This window comes from Labrus bergylta, chromosome 23 (assembly GCF_963930695.1).
Source record: "Labrus bergylta chromosome 23, fLabBer1.1, whole genome shotgun sequence".
Classification (NCBI taxonomy): domain Eukaryota; kingdom Metazoa; phylum Chordata; class Actinopteri; order Labriformes; family Labridae; genus Labrus; species Labrus bergylta.
Window position 1 is genome coordinate 7,909,186 of NC_089217.1, and position 19,504 is coordinate 7,928,689.

The 19,504-nt window shown below is 41.5% G+C and overlaps 1 protein-coding gene across 1 annotated transcript in view; it reads right to left on the bottom strand.

Moving 5' to 3' along the window:
• Positions 1-6,760: 6,760 nt before the first annotated feature.
• Positions 6,761-19,504, bottom strand: part of plxna4 (plexin A4) — a 208,183-nt gene continuing 195,439 nt past the window's right edge. The window contains exons 29-32 of the mRNA XM_020652671.3: positions 19,055-19,224; positions 14,111-14,323; positions 11,199-11,349; positions 6,761-10,530 (exon numbers count right to left, since the gene is read on the bottom strand). Coding sequence (XP_020508327.2) covers positions 10,435-10,530; positions 11,199-11,349; positions 14,111-14,323; positions 19,055-19,224 — 630 coding nt within the window. The 3' untranslated portion in view covers positions 6,761-10,434. The remainder of the gene's footprint in view (positions 10,531-11,198; positions 11,350-14,110; positions 14,324-19,054; positions 19,225-19,504) is intronic.

A 19,504-nucleotide genomic window follows, 5' to 3' on the forward strand; every position in this document is an offset into this window, starting at 1 on the left:
GCAAATTGAATTCCTGTAGTTTCCACCTGTTGATGGCTGTAAACGCTGGGACAGACAGAGATGTGGTTATGGCTGAAAAAGTAAGAACATTGATAGATCACTGCAGCGTCCTGATGTCAGCTCAGAACCACTCAGACCAAGTGCACTCTGCCAGTGTCCTGTCTGCCGTGGGCTACATTTGGAAAGAGAAAGATATGAAGAGGACAGTGAAAGGCTGAGGGATGTAACAAGCAGGGATTGAGAAGGTAGAAAATGAGAGGCATTTTGAAAGAGAGGGACATTTAGAGGAAACACAGGAATAGAGAGAGGAAGAGGAACGGAGCAGAGGCAGGGGAAGTTATGTTGAGCCTTCTGAGGAGGGATTGGTCTGTTTTAGTCAGCTCCAACCGACTGAGAGTTATCTGTCTTCCCAGCTGTGCCACCCAGCTGTCACCCACTGCTCTGCACCTCTCTGTCCTGGCATCCTGGCACATAGCGTCTTTATCTGCCTGTGTGTGTACGCCACATTTTCACCATTATTAGTATTCAAATTAGCAGGTTCAGGTTATTTATGCAGCTCTAACCAACGTGACTATCACTTAAGCTAGGTAGCAACCTGCTGTGCTTCCATGTTCTTCTGTCTCATACTGAATCCAGTCTGCACATGGTAATAGTTTTCTTTTAAGCCTGTCATGGAATCTCTCTGTAGTCATTTCCCAGTGGAAACCACATGTCTCCTCGAGACACCAGACCAATCTGCAGTCACCACCGCCGCTCTCAACCACCCCAACCCCTCCGGGAAAGAGCCTCAATTACCCAGAGCATATCACCGCAAACAGCCACTTTGCAGCCAACCACCTGTGACTCGCCACTGTGGGAAGCTTTGGCTGCACCGTGGCTGTGTAGGGGGGGAGAACAGCCAAAGCCTTGGGCTGGCCAGCCAACCATTGATTAAGGGAATCAGTATTGATTAAGGGAGCAGGGGACATCTGGAATGGACCAATTTGTGTCCCCACATCAATTATTCAAATGGCTGCTGCTGAATTGGATTAGAGGACGATCTTCCTGCCATCTTTTCTACCCCTCAACAATCTGTACCCTCTCAGCAAGCTGTTGTCAAGAATCCCCAACAAGTCGGCCCCTTGGATGCAAACTTTGTTTCCCCACATAGACATCTATTGTGTAAATTGGTTGAGTTGGTGTCCGTGTTTTGTTCAGATATTCTTTGCTAAATGATATGCGCACGGACAATCCTTGGACAAACTTTTTGCAGCCCCTGATCACTGGATAATGCCTATAGCTGGTCATAGGCCCACACCGTGTTGTCAGATTTGTTTCTCAGTCTGCCCTTCTGTCTCACTGTTGACATCTTGAAGGCTTGAATGGATCACAGAATGGCACAGCCTGCCGACGCCTCGGCCAGAGGGTTATTCATATTCATAATGTTGGTGCTGGGGAAGCTGTGAAATTTTGCGCCGCTTTGTTCACGTATGCTGTGTTTTTTTCCGGAGGGGGTTGTGGGTATTTGTGTTCATCTGTGTGTTTCTGTGCCTGGCGGGATTCTTCTTTGTATATCATGCAGCAGTGGGCCCACAAAGACAGGCCAAATCTGAGCCCAGCTGATGGGCTCCTGTCCACTGTAGACAGGCTAACATGGCGGGAATGAGGAGAGTGACTGCGCCAGGGACAGACGCCCACAGGTGGCTGAGAGTGATAGTGAGCTGCCCTTTGTCTGCTGCCCCCACCCCCACCCTGATGCTACTCACACAAACACTGATGCCTCTGCTCTGACTGTGATTGATGAATGATTTTCTGGCTTTCAGTTATTATCATGCACAGTAGTTGATTCTGTACTAAACAGCAGACTATAGCTATTTAAGTCTTCATCCTGCAACAAGCTTAGAAGAGCAGTGATGCATTACCTACATTACTCAGTAGATTCAATTCCTGTTTACATCCTGCATTCAGTTGTCTGTAGCTACTTTATTAAAGGGCAGGATTACCATGAAAGAAGAAATGCTGAAGAAGTACTTAGATGGAATAGTGTGTTTGCAGAAGTAATACATTTTTTAAATATTACCACAATACCAAAATGTATCAAAGGCCTGCACTTTGTCAAGTAACACTCTGACATACCGTTTGCATTAGACCACACATATTAGCTTAAATAAATAACATTGAAATGATTGTTTTCTTGCTCAAGACAAATGCATTCAGCTAAGCATTTTGAAAGAATACTAATATGCAAATGGAAATTATACAGTTTTTGCCATTTTTTAAATGCAACAAAAGTGAATCTGCTCTGCTAGTGCAGAAGTTTGATTTAGTTAGCTCTCTTTGGAGTTTAAAAACAAGTTAGAGCAGTGAAGTGTACATCTTTCACAGTGTGAAGCCAAATCAATCACAGTCTGAAAAACATCCCCTCTTCTTTTAGCGAATGCATGTCTCCATGTTTATGCAGAAGAGGGGTTTTGGACTCGTTTCTGTCTGTTGCTTAGCGCTCAGCTCAATAATCTATGATCCACATGTGCATACAATACATTTATAATAAATACAACATACTTCTTTACCAGATAATCAATTCACTATGTTGTAGAGGCTCAAACAGCTCTTGTAATTCCTGTTTCGATGGGAGCGTATGGTGCCGGAGCCCAGGGAGTAAATGTGCAGTTTAGAGGGAATTGCATGGTTGTTATTGATTAGGAGCTGAAATGGGGGGGAGATTTGTGGACCACATAAAGGAGAGACTTGAGAGCGTGTGTGTGCATCTGGGGTGTTGAGTGTGTGTGTGCTAGTAGGGGAAAGGTGGGATTGTGTGGGATCAATGGTTATGTTTAGCATACCAGGATGTGTCAGGACCATGTAGTATGTTAGTTGTGGTGGAGGTCAGGGGAGTCACTGAGGAGAGAAGGTTTCCCATGTTTAGTTTGGTAACGATCACAATTGGTCCAAGTATTTTAAGCACTTTCACCCAGTATTGGCTTCTTTAGGAGGCGGCTGTGGCTCACCGGTAAAGTCAGTCATCTCTCAACTTGAAGGTCGGGGGTTTGGATCTCCAGCTGCTGCAGTCACATGTCAAAGTGTCCTTAGTCCAGAGACTGAACCCTAAATTGCTCCTGATGCTAAGCTGGCTTGTGGGGCATTTTGTGTAGCAGCCTCTGCCATCAGTGTGGGTGTCAGTAGACTGGAATAATGCTATAGAAGTCCAAGTCCATTAACCATGACCATTTATGAAGTTAATGAAGAAAGATTCACTTAAAGGGATCAGATCCAAGTATTGACCCTAGAGAACAATACCACTTACTTGTACTAGTTGATTTGACTTGTGCATCCCCTCTCAAACTCTTCGTTCTGAACCTTTTGACAGACTTGCATCTTCATCCTCCATCTGTAGTGTTTAGAGGGTCTCATGCTGTACAGTAGGGTCTGCCTGTAGTCAGTCCCACTCTGTCTGCTGCCACCAGCAATACAAACACTGACTAAGACAGAGCAGACGGAGGAGAACAGACAAATGCTTGTTTACAATTGTCAATATATCTCTGAGTCCATAAGTGAAATTGGACCCGTCAACCATTGTCCAATCATCCATCCTGCAAAACAGACAGTCCAAACAGCAGCCACATGAGAAACCTCGGTTCCATAGCTGTTTTTGGCAACAACACAGATCATCTGTGATTATTAAAATGATTTTGGCTGACATTTACTGCAAAAAAACAAACATTTAGATTCAGTTTTTGAAACAGTAATTGCACAGGACTGTCAAACTGTTACTGAGTCACAAGGAAAAGCTTGGGGAAAAAAAACTTAGCTGTAGTGATGATGAGTGAACTTTAAAAGGCTTCCACCTTTAAAAACAAATAACAAGACAAAAGAGAGATAATGATGAAAAACAAAGCTTTTTGCACCTGCTAGAGTCTGACACCTTAAAGCCTGAGATAAACCCCCCTCCTCCTTCTCATCTGCTCATGCGCCAAAGCCAATGAGTGTTATGGATGCATCACAAACTGCACCATTTGCCAGGCCAAACCATTACTGATCTTAAAGGTTTTTTTTTACACTGAAAAAGAAGAGATCCATGTGTGTGCTATCCTGTTATATTTCTGTGACATTACTCTCCTGCCTGCACCTTTTACTCAAACATGTCTTTCTTTGTAAGAGAACTTTGCCACAGGAGCTGATGGAGTGATATAAATCTTGAGAATTGCTCAGCTGACAGTAAATCTAATAGGCTCTTGTCTCAAAGATAAGTCTGTTAAGCTGAGGTGGCCAGAGGATGAATATTGTTTCACGTCCCCAAAGCTGCAGGTTCAGGCTTATCGATTCTCTGATCCCGTAACCCCACAAGACTTTTAACGTGATCTCCTCAAAAGCACCAAACTCCTCTTGTGTCCCCCTCGTCTGTCCATCACTCAACCTACCATGTGGACAGATTTTTTTTCTCTTTGAGGGTGGGGGGTTTGGGCTGAAAGTGCCCCGGTGATCATGGGAGTGTGGTTAACCACCCCCAGTGAGAAGCAATCATAGCCGCCTCTCTATCATCCTGCCCCCTCTGCTACCTCCATCCCACCTCTCCCAACCCATCACCCCTTCCATTATTCCCACCTCACTAGTCAGAGAATTAGGCTGACACTTCACAGGCCCTCCCTCCTCTCTCTACCTCTCATGCTCTCCCTCCTTCCACCTTCCCCCCTTCTATTTCTCACCCATTACTCCCAGTTCACTGGTTGGTATATGGAGGGTGACACCAGGCCAATTCAATCTCTGGTCCCCGTCAGACTCTGCAGCCTCCCCTCCAGTGGGGTGTCACTCTGTTTTCCACACTTCACACCTCCCCTTCCCTCCTTTTGCAACACAAAACTTTCCATTTCCTAATCTGTCACTCGTGTTTTCCATTTACTCGTCTTTTTTCAGCTTACCTTTGACTTTTAAAGTCCTGTGTGTCTCATGGAAGTTGTTTGGAGATGGCCTTGTTGTGCTGAGGTAGTATGCTGCTTTAGCACTTTAAAAAAAGTTGATGTTGGGAAAAGTTATCTGTGGAAGCTGTGTTTTAAGAGATAAGAAAGCTGATGGGCCGTTAAAATGAAGTATACAAGCTTGTGTTTGGCGTGCCTTTGATGTTTGCCACTAAATAACGAGAAAATAGAAATGATACGTGCTCACAGAGAAGCTTTTCGATTCATATGCTTAGAGGCCCGGGACTTCCTCTTTTGTGTTCTTTAGTGGTGTTTAAAAGTAAACGCTCATAGGTCTGACCAATGTTGCTGTTACTTGAATATTTTAGCGGTAAATATTATTTAAACCTGCATCTTTATGATATAAATAAGGTCTGTGGATTGACTTCATGTTTACTTGTACGTGTGGTAAAACTTAAGGATGCTGGAGGAAAGGTAGGACAAACCTGATTTTTGAGATTTAGCCTTTTCATTTTCCCTATCCAATTTGGAAAATGTTAACGTGATGAAGACCTTGATTGAACACCTGTACAACCTACTTTGATCTTTTTTTGAATCTGATAATGTTTCTTTAATCACCCCTTTTTAAAAAGAAGGGAGGTTTTCTTGAAAGATTTAATTTAGGTTGGAAAAGCTTTAGTTTTGAAGCACAATGATGACGCAAAGATCTAGCTGGAAATATCTAATATGTACATGTTCTGCTACTATCAGCCCTGTTCTCAATTGTTTGGTGACTTGTTGTTGATTTGTAGCTCCAGCTTGTAGGGATGCTCTGTAAACTACCACTCTGTTGAAAATGTTTTTTGGCTGAAACGGACGCCCTACAGTCTGTGTGCCTCTGTCCGTCTCCTAGAAATGTACAGACAGTGTGACTTTTTGTTTTCATATTAATTAGAGATTTACTATTTCAGCTACTCCTATTCAGAATTGGACTATTCAGTGTGATCACTCCGAGCATGACTTCCTCTGTGCAAAATGTATCCCAGCCGTTGGTTTCTTTATCTTCCCCGGTGGCACTGTGGAAAATCAGGCCATAGACTTTGAATTAGTTGGATAAAACTACAAGTTAAATCATTTGGGTACTTAAGTCAAAAATGATTCGGGCCATTGTGTCTCATAAAATCAGGATTTTCTTTTCTTGGTTGAGGTTTTGTCTTACTTTCATATGCAGTGCAGTGTTTGTTCTTGTGTGTGCTGACATGCTTTCAGTCAACTGTACAAAGCCTGAGTAGATTTCTTGGAGTACAACAGTTATTCCTCTTCTTAATGAATTCTACTCTTTATTTTGTTTTTACTGTCTTGAACCAGACAGTGGGAGACCTGAGCTGGCCTCCAAATCCCTGAACACCCAGTCTGACTGAGGAACACCTGTCAACAGAGAGAGCTATGTGACACAGTGTAGTCTTTATGTGACAATGCCTTTTACATTCAGAGCTATTGTTCTTTGTTGATCTCCAACTCTGGAAGTATAGAGCATGTGTGACTGATACTTCTATAAGATTTGTAAAACTAAATTCTGATTGGACTTGTGTTGACTTTGCTCTGAAGGCTGTATATCTCTACCAACAGTTAGCCGGTGAAGAGGGCTTTGAGGTTGACTGAATTTTTGAATATTTATCAAGTGTGTATCCTGAAGGAGGCCGTTTCCCTCTGGGATAAGGGGCATGTCAAAGTTTAAATCTGGACCATAAGAATTGAGATTCAAAACCGTATGATATTCAGATTAAACTTTGATTGTCATAAATTATTCAAAGTTAGCTGTGGTCAGTTGTCCTCAAACAAGACAGTGGTCTGAAGAACGACACAAACAAACAACAACCATGAAATGCTTGGTTTCATAATAAAGTTTATTCTATATTACAAATAGTATTTTGTTCTTGACTGCAAAATAGGAATGCATTATATTTACATACACAGGTATACAATTAATTATAACAAAGTTAGAGAAGCTCGCCTTATATCCCCCAGGTTCGTTTTTATCTCTCAATAAGATACTCTTTATCTTTCAAATATGGTCTAGTAAAAGTCTTTTCTAGCTTGTTTCTGTAACACCTGCTATAACACTGAGCTAGGAGGACATTTTTAGTTCCTAAAAAACGTTTGAAGGTGGAAACTTTATCTATGCTCTTGGCAACAAGGTGGCTACTTGCAGAGAGCCTGTGTTGCAGGAGATGGGACAGGGCGAGGAGAAATGAAAGACAAGATGTTACACCTTGGGGGCAGATTCACAATGACAGTCCAGGACTCTCACCTTGTTTTATTTATGAACACAGGGCTGTGAGGGGAAGCTTTGGGTTTCTAGACCGAGTTTACATTGGCTACATGAATGAAAGAGGTTCTTAACAATTGTCTAGAGTTGTTTGTTATATAATATTAATGCCAACTGTGTCTCCACAGTTACTATATCAATCCTTTTCCCCCTCATTTTCCAATCACAGATATGTATAAGTTTGATATGTTTACAGAAAATCATGTCCAGCTAACACCTTGTGAATGTACCCCTCAAGGTAGCAACAACAGACATTCATTAAGCTGCAGATAGGAAGTAATGGACAACGACTTGGATATCTCACATACAACTGACTTAAAGGCTAAGAAAAAAACAGTCACTTGCCAAACTCAGTCTTAAACATGTCTACTAACAAGCTTTATGTGCCTCTCTGGTTCAAGATTTGTTGATTTGTAATGTAAAAGACTTGTTTACATTGTTTTCTGAATGAGAAAACAAAGCATGCTAGCTTTAATGAAACAAACCTTTGTAGAAAAACATGTTTTTTTGTCATGGATTGTGGTCATCTTTAGCTATTTGGGCACTGTTTTGAGTTCAACTGATGATGTTATAATGAGGGGAAGAAATATGAAGGAAATATATTGATTATATGATGTGATGCATTTGAAACTCTCTAAACAAGATGTAGTAGCAGCAAAGACTTCTAAAATGTACCGAAACTAAACCCACAGAGGAGACACAATACCTTGGTATGAAATTAAAAAAACAGTCCATGTTGTTTAATTGTGACATCCATAATCTTAATTGAACAGTTTGTTTGTTAATTGTAATTCTAAAGACCCTAGTAGAAGTATATAAATATCTTTGAGCAAGGCAGTTCCATTTCATACCATCCAAGTAGGTCAACATGCAAGGGTATATAGTATCTGTTTTCTTAAGCATCTAACACTTGACAAAAACCATGGACATGAGGTTCTGCAGAAGGGTCTAAACTGATAAAGGTTCCACCTTAAACGATGTTATAGTTTTTATTACATGAACAATCCACTTTTTCCATCTCGATTCTTCCAAGCAAAAGAAAGATAAAAGAACACATCCACATCATCATTGCAAGGCTTAATTTTCTTATTTTTCACTTTTTTTTAAATAAGTTTCTTAATTTTTTTACGTTTTACATGCGCTTAAAAAGCCAATAAAGGACCCAAGGTGGACCTAGGGCGGTCTTCACACATTCACATCACCACATGGGGCACGTTGTCAAGGCAAAAGAAAGGGCAGAGGTCAAAAGGTACGGAGGGCGCCTCCATCATCTCTCTTTCAGTCGCTCTCTCCAACAAGTTGTATCTACTTTGAATGTCTATTGTTAGCTGTTTATCCTGCCATAATGCTCACTTCTTGTCCTGCTCCGCTTTATCAGAAATTTTCTTTTGTCTCCTTTTTTTTTTTTTTGAGGCTTGGAGAAGGCCGCCCTCTGCCGCCACTGAGGACAACTACACTAATACAGACAAGAGCGCCTCAACAGTTACACACTCAAAAGTTGGGGTTTTGCCGTATGCAACTAGCTACCATCTCCAACGCTTGTGCAAAACAGAAAGAAAAACTGGCAAGTCAGGAGCCGGACACGAGGGTGAACGGTGTGCCAAGAGCCGGAGAGACTCGGGACGATGGAAAGAGAAAGAGGATAGGATCACCTCGCCCACAGAGCCTCTCTCCTCGACACACTGAGGTCAGAAAAATCACACAGGTTTCTTAAACTTCCAGTCACAATATGTTTTCTTTCTCCTAGAAGTGGTCGTCTTTTACATAATCCTTTTTGTACGTTCCTCAGTGGCACTTTACAAATACATTTTTCACTGTTTTGAAAATTCCAAGCTCCTTTGGTTTTTGGCTGACCGACTTAGTCCATCGTGTTTGATTTCTCCACACAAAAGTCTTTAAATAAGAACATCCTGGGAAAGAAGTGCTACTCTCACAACAGACCCCTTTAGGGAGCAGTCAGCCATCTCTGGCTGCACTGCATTAAATCTTTCTTCTTGTTTTTAATGATCAGGCAGTTCCTACCCAGTACGTTTCAGACAGCTCTTCTTTTGCTGAAAATATCTGGGCAGTCAGGATCTTAGGCAGCTGCTGATCATGTGTGTATCTGTGAGGGTGAGTGTGTGCTTTGATAGACCGTCGCAGAGGCGGCCAAGATTAGTAGAGGAAAGAGCCAGACAAAGACTGCTCCGGTTGTTTGGATGAGCAGTCAGAACGCTGTTTTCCAGAGTTGGTTGTGTGCTTCTTACAGAGGATCCACTTTGGGTCGAGGCCCTCCTGGTTTTTGTCTAACAGGTAAATTTTGCAATAGCCACATAAGCCAGAGGGAAGCAGAAATCATGAGCATTTTCATTGAAGTAAATGTAAGCTGGGCAGGGAAGATGTGCGAATGTTGCAAAGGGGTATAGATTGGGGGATGCTCTGGCTTGTAAAGTTTTAGTGTCAGTCATGTTTGAATAAAGGAAAAGTTCAGAGAAGCACTAAACCTTCCCTTCCCCCATCAGTCTTTTTTCTTAAATACAACTCCAGCTACATTTAAAGAACACAAGAACATTCTGGGTTTGCCTGGACTCGCCCCAAATTTCCGCAGATATGTATGCTTTGCTTGTAGGTACAGTGTAAACTTGGCAAACCATCCTTGCATCAATTTTCTTCAGAGGTGTTCATTTGGCTTGCAGTCATCATTTTTGATGTTTCCTTTTGATTCCGTATATTGAATATAGAACTACAATAAAGAGGACTCTAGAGATGGTTTTACTTGATCTATCCTATTTTTAAAACAGTTCTCAATAAAATGGACACCAGCATCGTGGTTTTGAAAGAATTACCTATCAGTGTAAATTCTTGAAGGCAACATAAAAATGTTTTTCCCCTCTATTCTTCCAGCAGGGGGACTGAAGTTTGCCAATATGGCTGCTTTCAAGCAGTCACCCCTCGGAGCTCTCCCTGTGGTGAAGCTGAAGGATCTCCTGCATTGCACTGAAGGAGACACCGACCACAGCTTGAACCACCCCTCAGATGAATTAAGGTAAACTAGTCTATGCAGCAGAGTGGATGAGGAACACAAAATATCTTTCAGGGAAGAGGAAGCAGAAAAAAGGTCAAGGAAGAAGTCATCATCCTCAAAAGGCGGAGGGAGGAAGTCACATGATGAAAAAGATGGGGACAGGTATTCGCTCAGGCACGGCTCGGTTTCTGATGGGGTCTCTTCCCAGTGCGCCCTGGGAAGTGCGGTCCTCAGCTCTCCAGACTCATGAAGGCCACCACCTGCTCCAGCTTGAAGGCCAGCCTCTGTTTCCTGGCTCCGTCATCCTGCTCCAGTGAGCACACAATCTGCCGGCAGAACGGGGAGGCAAACACACACACACGACTTAGTGAAACAGAACTGCAGTCTGTACTTTCAAATCAGGTTCTGTGTTAACTACTCAAAGACTGCATTCACACTCTGATTTTGTTGCTCCTATATGAACACCACAAGTCCCATGGAATCTGATCTTTTAATGTCAGATTTAAGCCACTTTCATAAATGGATAATACTAGGAGTATAATTAAGAAGCAATATTAACGTTTGCATGTATTACATTTCCATTAAAATTATTGGGCGGCTGTGGCTCAGTTGGTAGAGTCGTCGCCTCTCAACCAAAAAGTGCTATATAAGCTCAAGTCCATTAGCTCTATTAATTTGTATTAAACCTATTTATAAATACACTAAATGTTACTATTTTACTGACTATTTGTGTACTAACACTTTAACTCACATATCAATTATTGTCTTTGTTATTGTCATGTATGTTTATGTAATTTAAAGATGGCATAACGTGGCTTACAGGCTAAGAACCTGATTGGTGGATGGTGTTGGCTTTAAATACATGTCAATTACACGAGAGGCATTTTCAGTAGAGTATTCTTTTAGCTTCAGAGGGTCTAAGTTAACTTCTAAAAACTCTTAGATAGAGATGTTAGAGACAAAACGTCAAAGTGTAAGTGTGGGTATTACATACCTCCTCAGTGTATTTGCCCACGTAGGAGTAAATCTCACTAAGAGAGCTCATGCTGTTGAACTCGTTCATGTGCATCCGTGACTGTTCTGCCAAGTAGGCATTCATGTCCTGGTCACTGATCGCTTGCATCTTGCTAATGTCTGAGTAGTACCTGTTAAATGACAAAGGGGGGTAAAACAAAGCATTAACACATGTTTACTGTAGGGCGCATTGTAAGAAAACAATGTAATGCTATGAGAAACAGAACAGAGCAGTTGTTGTGTTTTAGTGTAGATAATGCGGCTGCTGTCCCTTAGAGCTCATTATTCCTTGCAGTAGTTTACAGCAGGTCTTTGAGGATATGAAATGAATGCATGTAGCAAAGAGGCAACAAGTGTGCTGCACGGTAACATGAGTGATATGGAGTCATAGTAGACACTAACTGGTCTTCAATTCCAACCTTGAACAGCACAACAGAACAAATAGACACACAGCATTAAAGTAAGAGTAATCAGTCACTGTCAGCAGCAGCTGTGTTGCCCCATCAACTATGTTAATTAAAGCAGGTTATTTACATATTAAATTCCTGTAGCCGCAGCCGCACGAGGACAGGCAGGGTGTTTGGCTGGATAACTCTGGGCATGTGTGAGGGAGAGATGCATTTGCCAGGAAGCAAGTCTTCAGAGCAAACTGAGCAAAGGCAGGTGGGTGTTGCATATGGCCTTTGCACAAAGGTCACACACACATTTCAACACCTGTTCAGAGCCAGAGGGCAGTTTTAGGGAGAGTCTGGAGGCCAGGTGTGCTTGTTTTAGAAAAAAGTTTGTATGTAACAAAGTCATGCTATTTTCTTAAAGATAAAGTAAATAGAAGGAAATAGCTTAACTAACGCTCAATCATTAATGTAAACCTGCAGCACAACTTGCAACTTGTTAGGCTTCAAGGCATGCATATGTACTGTATGCAGACTAGGTGTAAAATAAGGTAAAAGCATCCATTCTGTCAATGATTTGTCAAGTTTGTCTTTGGGAACAGGTTTTAAGGTAATTTATATTCCCGTTTAGAACACATATCGACCAAACATTTTCATGAGTTGTTCCACTGAAATGTTTGGGGGGCAATAATGTCTTTCTTTCATTGATACCACCAAAACATATTAATATTTCTGTTAGCTACTGCTTTATACTAACAGTGTTTTAAGAGCAAGCTGTCCACAGAAAACATTTAACCATTTTTACTTCGATGCTCTTAGATCTGCATCATGAGCCATCTCCATAAAATGTAACATTAGCACAAGTACTGCTCAAGATGCAAGCACTCTTGCAAACAAATAATGCAATGACAGCTGTGATGGATGTGTCAACTCCCATATCTAATTCAACACAAGTGTCAATGTCTCACGAGCTTGTTTCCCTTTACAGCCTCAAATTAATAACACAACATACTGCAGCAAGAACAAAGCTCTGTGGGATAAAACAGCTCTGCCCAACTGCATGAAAATAACTAAAACTGCTGAAGCTGCATATTAAAACCTTTTAAAATATCTACACATCCTCCAACTCTTTACCACCTCTAGAGAAGCAGCAACCATGCAGCAGTGATTTCTTTACTGTGACACAGATTCCCATTAGCTTTCTCACAAGGTAAGGACGTCCTGTCTTTACAATTAAGCTGACGCATGAAGGAGACGCACAAGGACGTCTCTTCTCTACCTCTACACTGCTCATTTTCTCTATTTTATTCCTATGCAGTTTTCTTTCATAGCTGGTGGATTCTGCTTTTAAAGGCCTTCACCTAACATGACCCTTACTTAATCACAGTTGGACAGCAGAGTGAGGAAGCACCAGATCCACTCGACATCAGTCATTACTACATTACAGTGGTTTCTCCAACTGAACAAGTTCTACTGCGGGCATTTTTCTACTCTACAGGACATTGGGAGGCTTCTTTTACAGCACATAAAGCAATCCTCTAAAAAAACACTACAGTCCTGAGTCTGTGTGACTTGAAGGAGGCAAATATAGGCTGCCTTCAGGAGCGGCTACTGTATTCCCCACTGATAACTTTCCTGCTCACAATATCCAATAATGTTCATGTATGAAGGATGCGGATGCTAACACCTATTTGTTTTTATGAGATCTTAGATGTTAAAAGACTCTCATAGGACTAAAGAGTGGGGTCTGGAGTCTGTAGCTGCTTTATTGGTTCCACCAATTAAACTTCACAGAAATATTCTCGTACTGAAGCTTGCCTGTTAACGAAGCTAGATAGACACTCAGACTGCTTCACGCTACATATTTTATGAAAGATCTCTTTGCTAATCTGCTGACAAATAAATGTAATAAAACTCTCATTTACAAAATTACCTGCTGCCTCTCTCACACTTCTCCTCTGGTATGTAGATCTCAAGCCCTGAATGCTGGGATTCATTACCTCTGTGTTCCCTAGCCCATAGATCACAGTGCCATAGTGTATCAAATGTCTGTTTACTGCATATTAGCAGTTGACTGTGATACTATCTGTGGTGCAGACTGTCTGTTTAAAAAGTATTTTAAGTGATTTGTGCTGCTGTGTCTGTTTTATGCTCAATGTTCATTAGCTGTGATGCTTCTCGATCTTTACATTGAAAGTGGCATGCGCTGTCCTTGGTGCTGAAAATGTTGTGACGAGCAACCTATTTCTTTTACTGTTGTTCAATACTGGCCTGACACAGAACCATCAGTGTTTGTTCATTTAGGCACATGCTGTATAAGCCTAACAAGTGACAATCTGATTTAATGATAGGATACAGTTTTACTGCTTTGAATTTTAAAACTAGGCTTTATCGGAAGGGCCCCTCATGAATGCACCGCCCCCTCTGCACTGAGGGTCTAGTCCTGCCCCTGTTCCAGTGTGTGTGAACATGTGTACAGTACATTTTATAAACAGCTTACCTCTCCACCCAGCTCTTGTAGCTAGGTATGTCCTTGGCATAAAGCAGCTTGTTGGAGGGCGAGTCCTTCCCAAGGCGGTGTTCTGAGGTGGAGCAGGAGTCCATGAAGGTCTGGGCCACCACAGACAGACAGGCGTCCGTGATGCTGCTCTTGTGTATGTCAAACACAAACTGGGGGTTCTTGATCACATTCACCCAGAAACGCAGAGGTAGGCTGCACAGAGATGAAAAACAGAACTACACAGTGAGTTTACAAGTTCATTACTTAAACATGGCTGTCACATAGTGTTGCTCTAGGACTGTCTAAAAGGGAATATCTGGCTTTGGGAGAATATGCCAGTTAGTGCATCAATTCAATACCATAGCCAATTTGTCCACCATAACAAAAAATCAATAATTTCAGGTCAATGAACATGTAACAATAATAAACAGCAACTGCGTGGTGTTATCAGACGGGTTCTCACCATTTCTATTTTATTTTGTTAGTCAAAGAAGTATTAGAGGGGTATTCAGGATGTGCCAATACTCAAGTCCTGATGTTGTCAGGAGAACTGGCATTGGAACATATCCACTGTCAAACAATGGTATGTTGATGTGCTGCAACAAATCTCCATTTGAATAGATTTTAAAGTAGAACTAATCATTCTCCAACAATAATGACTAATGCTTATCTGTATGGTTTCTTACTTTTACTTTTATTTAACTTTGTCTATACTGCAACCTGTAGACAAAAGTCATCCATTGAAAACAAAGTGGTCACAAAATGAGTAATGACATTTTATGCTTCTTTCTATATATCGTGCTGTGTTTGGTCCTCTGCCCTGCAGATTGCTTTTGCACTGTTTGTTCGTCTCCATCTCAGTTACGTAAGCTCAAATAGCCATGCAGACGGAGGAACAAAGAGTGTAAGTAAAACAACAGCCTGTGTCCAGTTGAACTGCTCTGAGATTAAGTCCCTGAATGCCATTTTTATGTTTGCTACAGCCAGTCAGGCACTAGATGTGAGCATATTAAGAGCCAGAAGGGGGATGAGGATTCATTCACTTTGCAAAGTGAGTACACAGGCCCTGCTGTTGCCGATGTGCTCTATTTGATGTGTGTGCTCAATTCAATAAAACCTTTATCTTTAGAACCAGGTGGTGGCTGGCTCTCATTTTTTCCAGCAGTGTTCAGGGTCGTCACTGGGGGCCGCACAGTGACACAGTTCATATTGCCTTGTTTGTGCAAGTGGGTCCTATTTTGTGCCTGTCCAGAATAATAAAAATATACAAGTCTGTTTATTTGCTGGCTTGTTTCTGCCAAAATGAATAGGTATAGGGATGGCTTTATCTGTGTGTTACAGTGAAAGGGCTCAGGTGGTACTAAGAAAGAGCTGAGTGTTACTTGGATCTTATATCTTTACTATTCTATATGCTTTTAGCTGATGTTGAATAAAATCTAACAGTAACACATTCTACAGTGTGTCTGTGTGGCACAATATCAAAGAGCATAAAAAAAGGAATGAAATGCAATCATTGAAATACCATCGCTGCTTCCCTACCATCTCACTGAGCATTTATCCAAGCAGAGCCACCCACAAAGCCATTCAGATGTACAATCTAACAAAAGAGGATTTGGACTGGGGGGGGGGGGGTGGAAAACCTCTGCATTATGACTTGAAAATTAATCAAAGCAAAGAATCTAGTTGGATTAGGTGCAGGGATCAAAGGGATATTAACACCACTGCTGTGTCGCCTTGATTGTTGACAATCTGCCCCAGCCGCATGTGCTACAACCAAATGGGGCAATACAATAATGACTTTCCCCACAGGATTGTGTGCATCGAAAATAATAACCATAATCACTCTTCATTTTACTTATTTTACCCCCTCCCCCCCCCCCAGTTAACACACGATGAGTAGTATCAGGAATCTAAAGGACAGCCATAATCAGTCCTTTGGTCAGGGATTAGGTTAAATATCAGCTGCCAAGATCAAGGGCATCTGTGATCCTAGAGAAATTACTCTGCAGGGGTTGGAAAAAGCCCTTTTATTAAAAAAAACAACGCTCTGTCCATTGATTTAGAAATGCAAAGTGTGGTCCATAGTGAAATAGTTTACCTACTACTCCAATGTGAAGTTCATATAATACTTGGCTAAATGGGTATTTGCTCTAAGGGAGGGTTATCCCATTTTAAATCAACTCTGCTAATCCTTATCTCCCCCAAGAAGGAAAGATTAACAACCAGTATTTACAAACCTTCGTAATTTTCGAGCAGCAAAACAACCACAAGCTCTCTTTAGTTTACCAGGCTTTGTGCTAAATACATCATCAGGCACTGTTAGTGCAAATGAAAACAACAACAGCAAGATACAAAGATACATTATCAATTCTATATGAACAAAGTCTCCCCCCGGTCCCCAGTAGCAAGTCTATTGCAGTTGTCACTGACGGACACCTCTGGCACACAGAACCTCAGAAGCTGCAGTTGTGGGATGTCTGCCTAATGAAGTTGTGTGCCATTGGCAAGCAAAAGGGTCACAGATGTTTTGGTTCAGGGCATCCCATTCTAGGGATTACAGCACAGACAGGGAACAACCCAAGCCTGACCTTTTTTCATGCAGCGAATTGATTTGAATTAAGAGCTTTCTAAAGGTGACCTGGCCGGGCATTGTTCCAACAGCACCTCAGTAGGTGAAAATGCACAACCTTTAAAGTGAAGGGCAAGTTGCGATCCACTAGTGAATAACCAGTTTGCCCTGAAAAAGGCTTAAAATAAATGAGAAACTTTCTGTTAATAACACAACTAGCTGTACCCTAAATGTCCTACTGCTACTATTTACATTGAGAGAAGGCTGAGACTGCAATATGACAGCAGAGAGGTGCTTATTTGCATGCAGAAAAGAGGAAGTGTGTGCCAGTTTTGCGCAATAATTAAAATTCTGTCTGTTGCGTCCCATCAAGACACACGGTGCAGACAGAGACACACACACATACACACAGAAACACACACACACCAAATACAGAGGAGGGAGGATGAGAGGAGACACTGACACTCTGCAGCTAATCCAAAAGATACCATCTGGAGATGCTCTAGCAGCCAGTGACTCATGCATGCACACAGTTACTGTACACACATACAAATACACATCACAACTCTGTCACACTAAGAAGAGACAACTTACAGTTTAACCAAATATTCAGTTATTAAATATCAGAGACAAAACTTTACTAGAAATATAGCATGATAAACGCCAAAGGAAACTTAAGTCAAATAGGGTGGGTGAAGTGTTGACGCCATCACTAGACTGTTTTGTCCTGATCACTCTGGATTGTAAGTAGTTGCAGATCATTCCTGGAATGGAATAAATCCTAAATCATGTCTTTTCAGGTCTTCAGTGTCAAAATGAAATGTAATGCACCGGTCTGACGGCTTACAACTATTGTCTATCAGCTATTATAGTACTACATGATGACAACATGATACAAAAACCTTTCATTTGTTTGTCAAAGCACTTTGTAAACATCTGTTTTAAAAGTGCTATATAATAAAGTTATCATTATTATTATTATTATTATGAATAATAATATTAATAATTAAAAGGTCCTGCATTGCTGCAGGCGGAGGGATTAGCGAGCATAATGGCTACCACAGACGCTGCACAGAGTGGTTCTTATGGTAAGGAAACACTTGAGGAATGTGGTGCAAACATTTGCATGTCGGGGCTCTGGCTGCTGTGATGGTTTGAAATTAATGACATGCATGATGAAAATGATCCTGGTAGGTGTGAAGGGGAAACAGACATTATAATTCTCTACTGCCAGACAAACCAAGGCGATTGGTGCAGCTACGATTGCACTCTTTTGGACGATTAGAGGTGACGGTTCACTCCACAAAGTGAGAAGCTAGAAGACATATGTCAGAGAAGATATGTGTGGTGGCATCGGACACTGTGTGCAATCTGAGTGGAATTTTGTGATGGTGTGTTATGATAAATAGCTATTCATTCACAGCCCTCTAGTGAGAGTTCATTCCATTAAAACTCTAATTTAAGAGAGGCCCGTTGTTCTCAGAAAACACTTAACACACACTGATAACATCCCGAAAAAAGGATCAAAATTTAGACCACCGTATAAAGTAAATAACATTTACTCCCTTCTTTAGCTTCACCAAACCCATTCTTTCCCTCCACCTCTCTATTTGTCCCTTGATACACATCAATTTTATCCTCCAATCTCCATGGTACCCATGGGCCTTGCTCTGAGTGATGCATGCTGGGATCTTGGCAGAGGCCAGGAGGCTAATGAGATATTAGTGTGCATTTAACTCCCACTGAGTTCACTTCCCTTTCTCCACCTTTTCAGTTCCCCCCTCACTACATTCTGGTGCTCTTCTGCCTATTTAACCCCTGCCAACCTCTTAACGTGGACTCACAAGAGGTCAGTCTGGTGTAAATTAATCAGTTGGTATTAATTTCGAGGTGGACTTCCTTCCACCTGGGAGCATACATTTGTCACCATGGAGGTTTCCACAGTGACAGGCGTTTTTTGGCCCAGTTATTCGTGATAATAGAAGGAGAGTCTTGGCAGCCAATTGGATTAGCCCCTTGTGGTTGGCTTTAATGAAGATTACACGCCCCTGTGGTTAATGGATATTAGGAAGGGAAGAGGCATGTGGTGAAGCTTGGCACTGACACTTGGTAATACCAGGGCAATGCCATGCGAAATGTAGCGAAATGTACTGATTAGGTCTGCAGTGCATCAAACAACAGCATAGAAAAAGGCCATGAATGATATAATAGCACCTCACTGGTGTAAAAATAATGACATTAATTTAGTGCCTGTCTAAGATCCAAGTAACCTCAGTTTATACTGTATGTGTCTATAAGCATGGCATCTAATGTCTTTCAGTGTATGTTAGTCTTTGTGTTTGAAAAGATTCAGATGTTTAAAGTGCTTAACTCACCAGTTGCTCTTCCATGTGTGTCGGACATGCGGGTCGTGGATGTTGTGTTTGTCGGCCTGCTCGTCCAGGAAGTCAAACATGTATTTGATGGCCAATGGCAGGGCGCTGCCTCGATGGGCTGTGCTGAAAATAGTCTCAAACAGGTCATCCACAAACTTCTGTAACGTACCCTACAGAGGAGAGAGAGAGAGAGAGAGAGAAAATAGATAATATAAAGTCATTAACAAGGTTTTTGAAATCACATTTTCAGGTGGTTACTAGTCGACACTCAGTACATGAAGCTTTAAACATGTTGCTCTAAACTTCTGGAAATGTGTTCCTTCCGTTTTTGTTCCCACTTCTACATTGGAAATTCAAGGGAAACATTACAACATTTATAATAATAGTAGCTTGTATTGAATTTGAAAATGTACAAAAATATGAAATGTCTTCAGGAGTGAGAATGTCAAG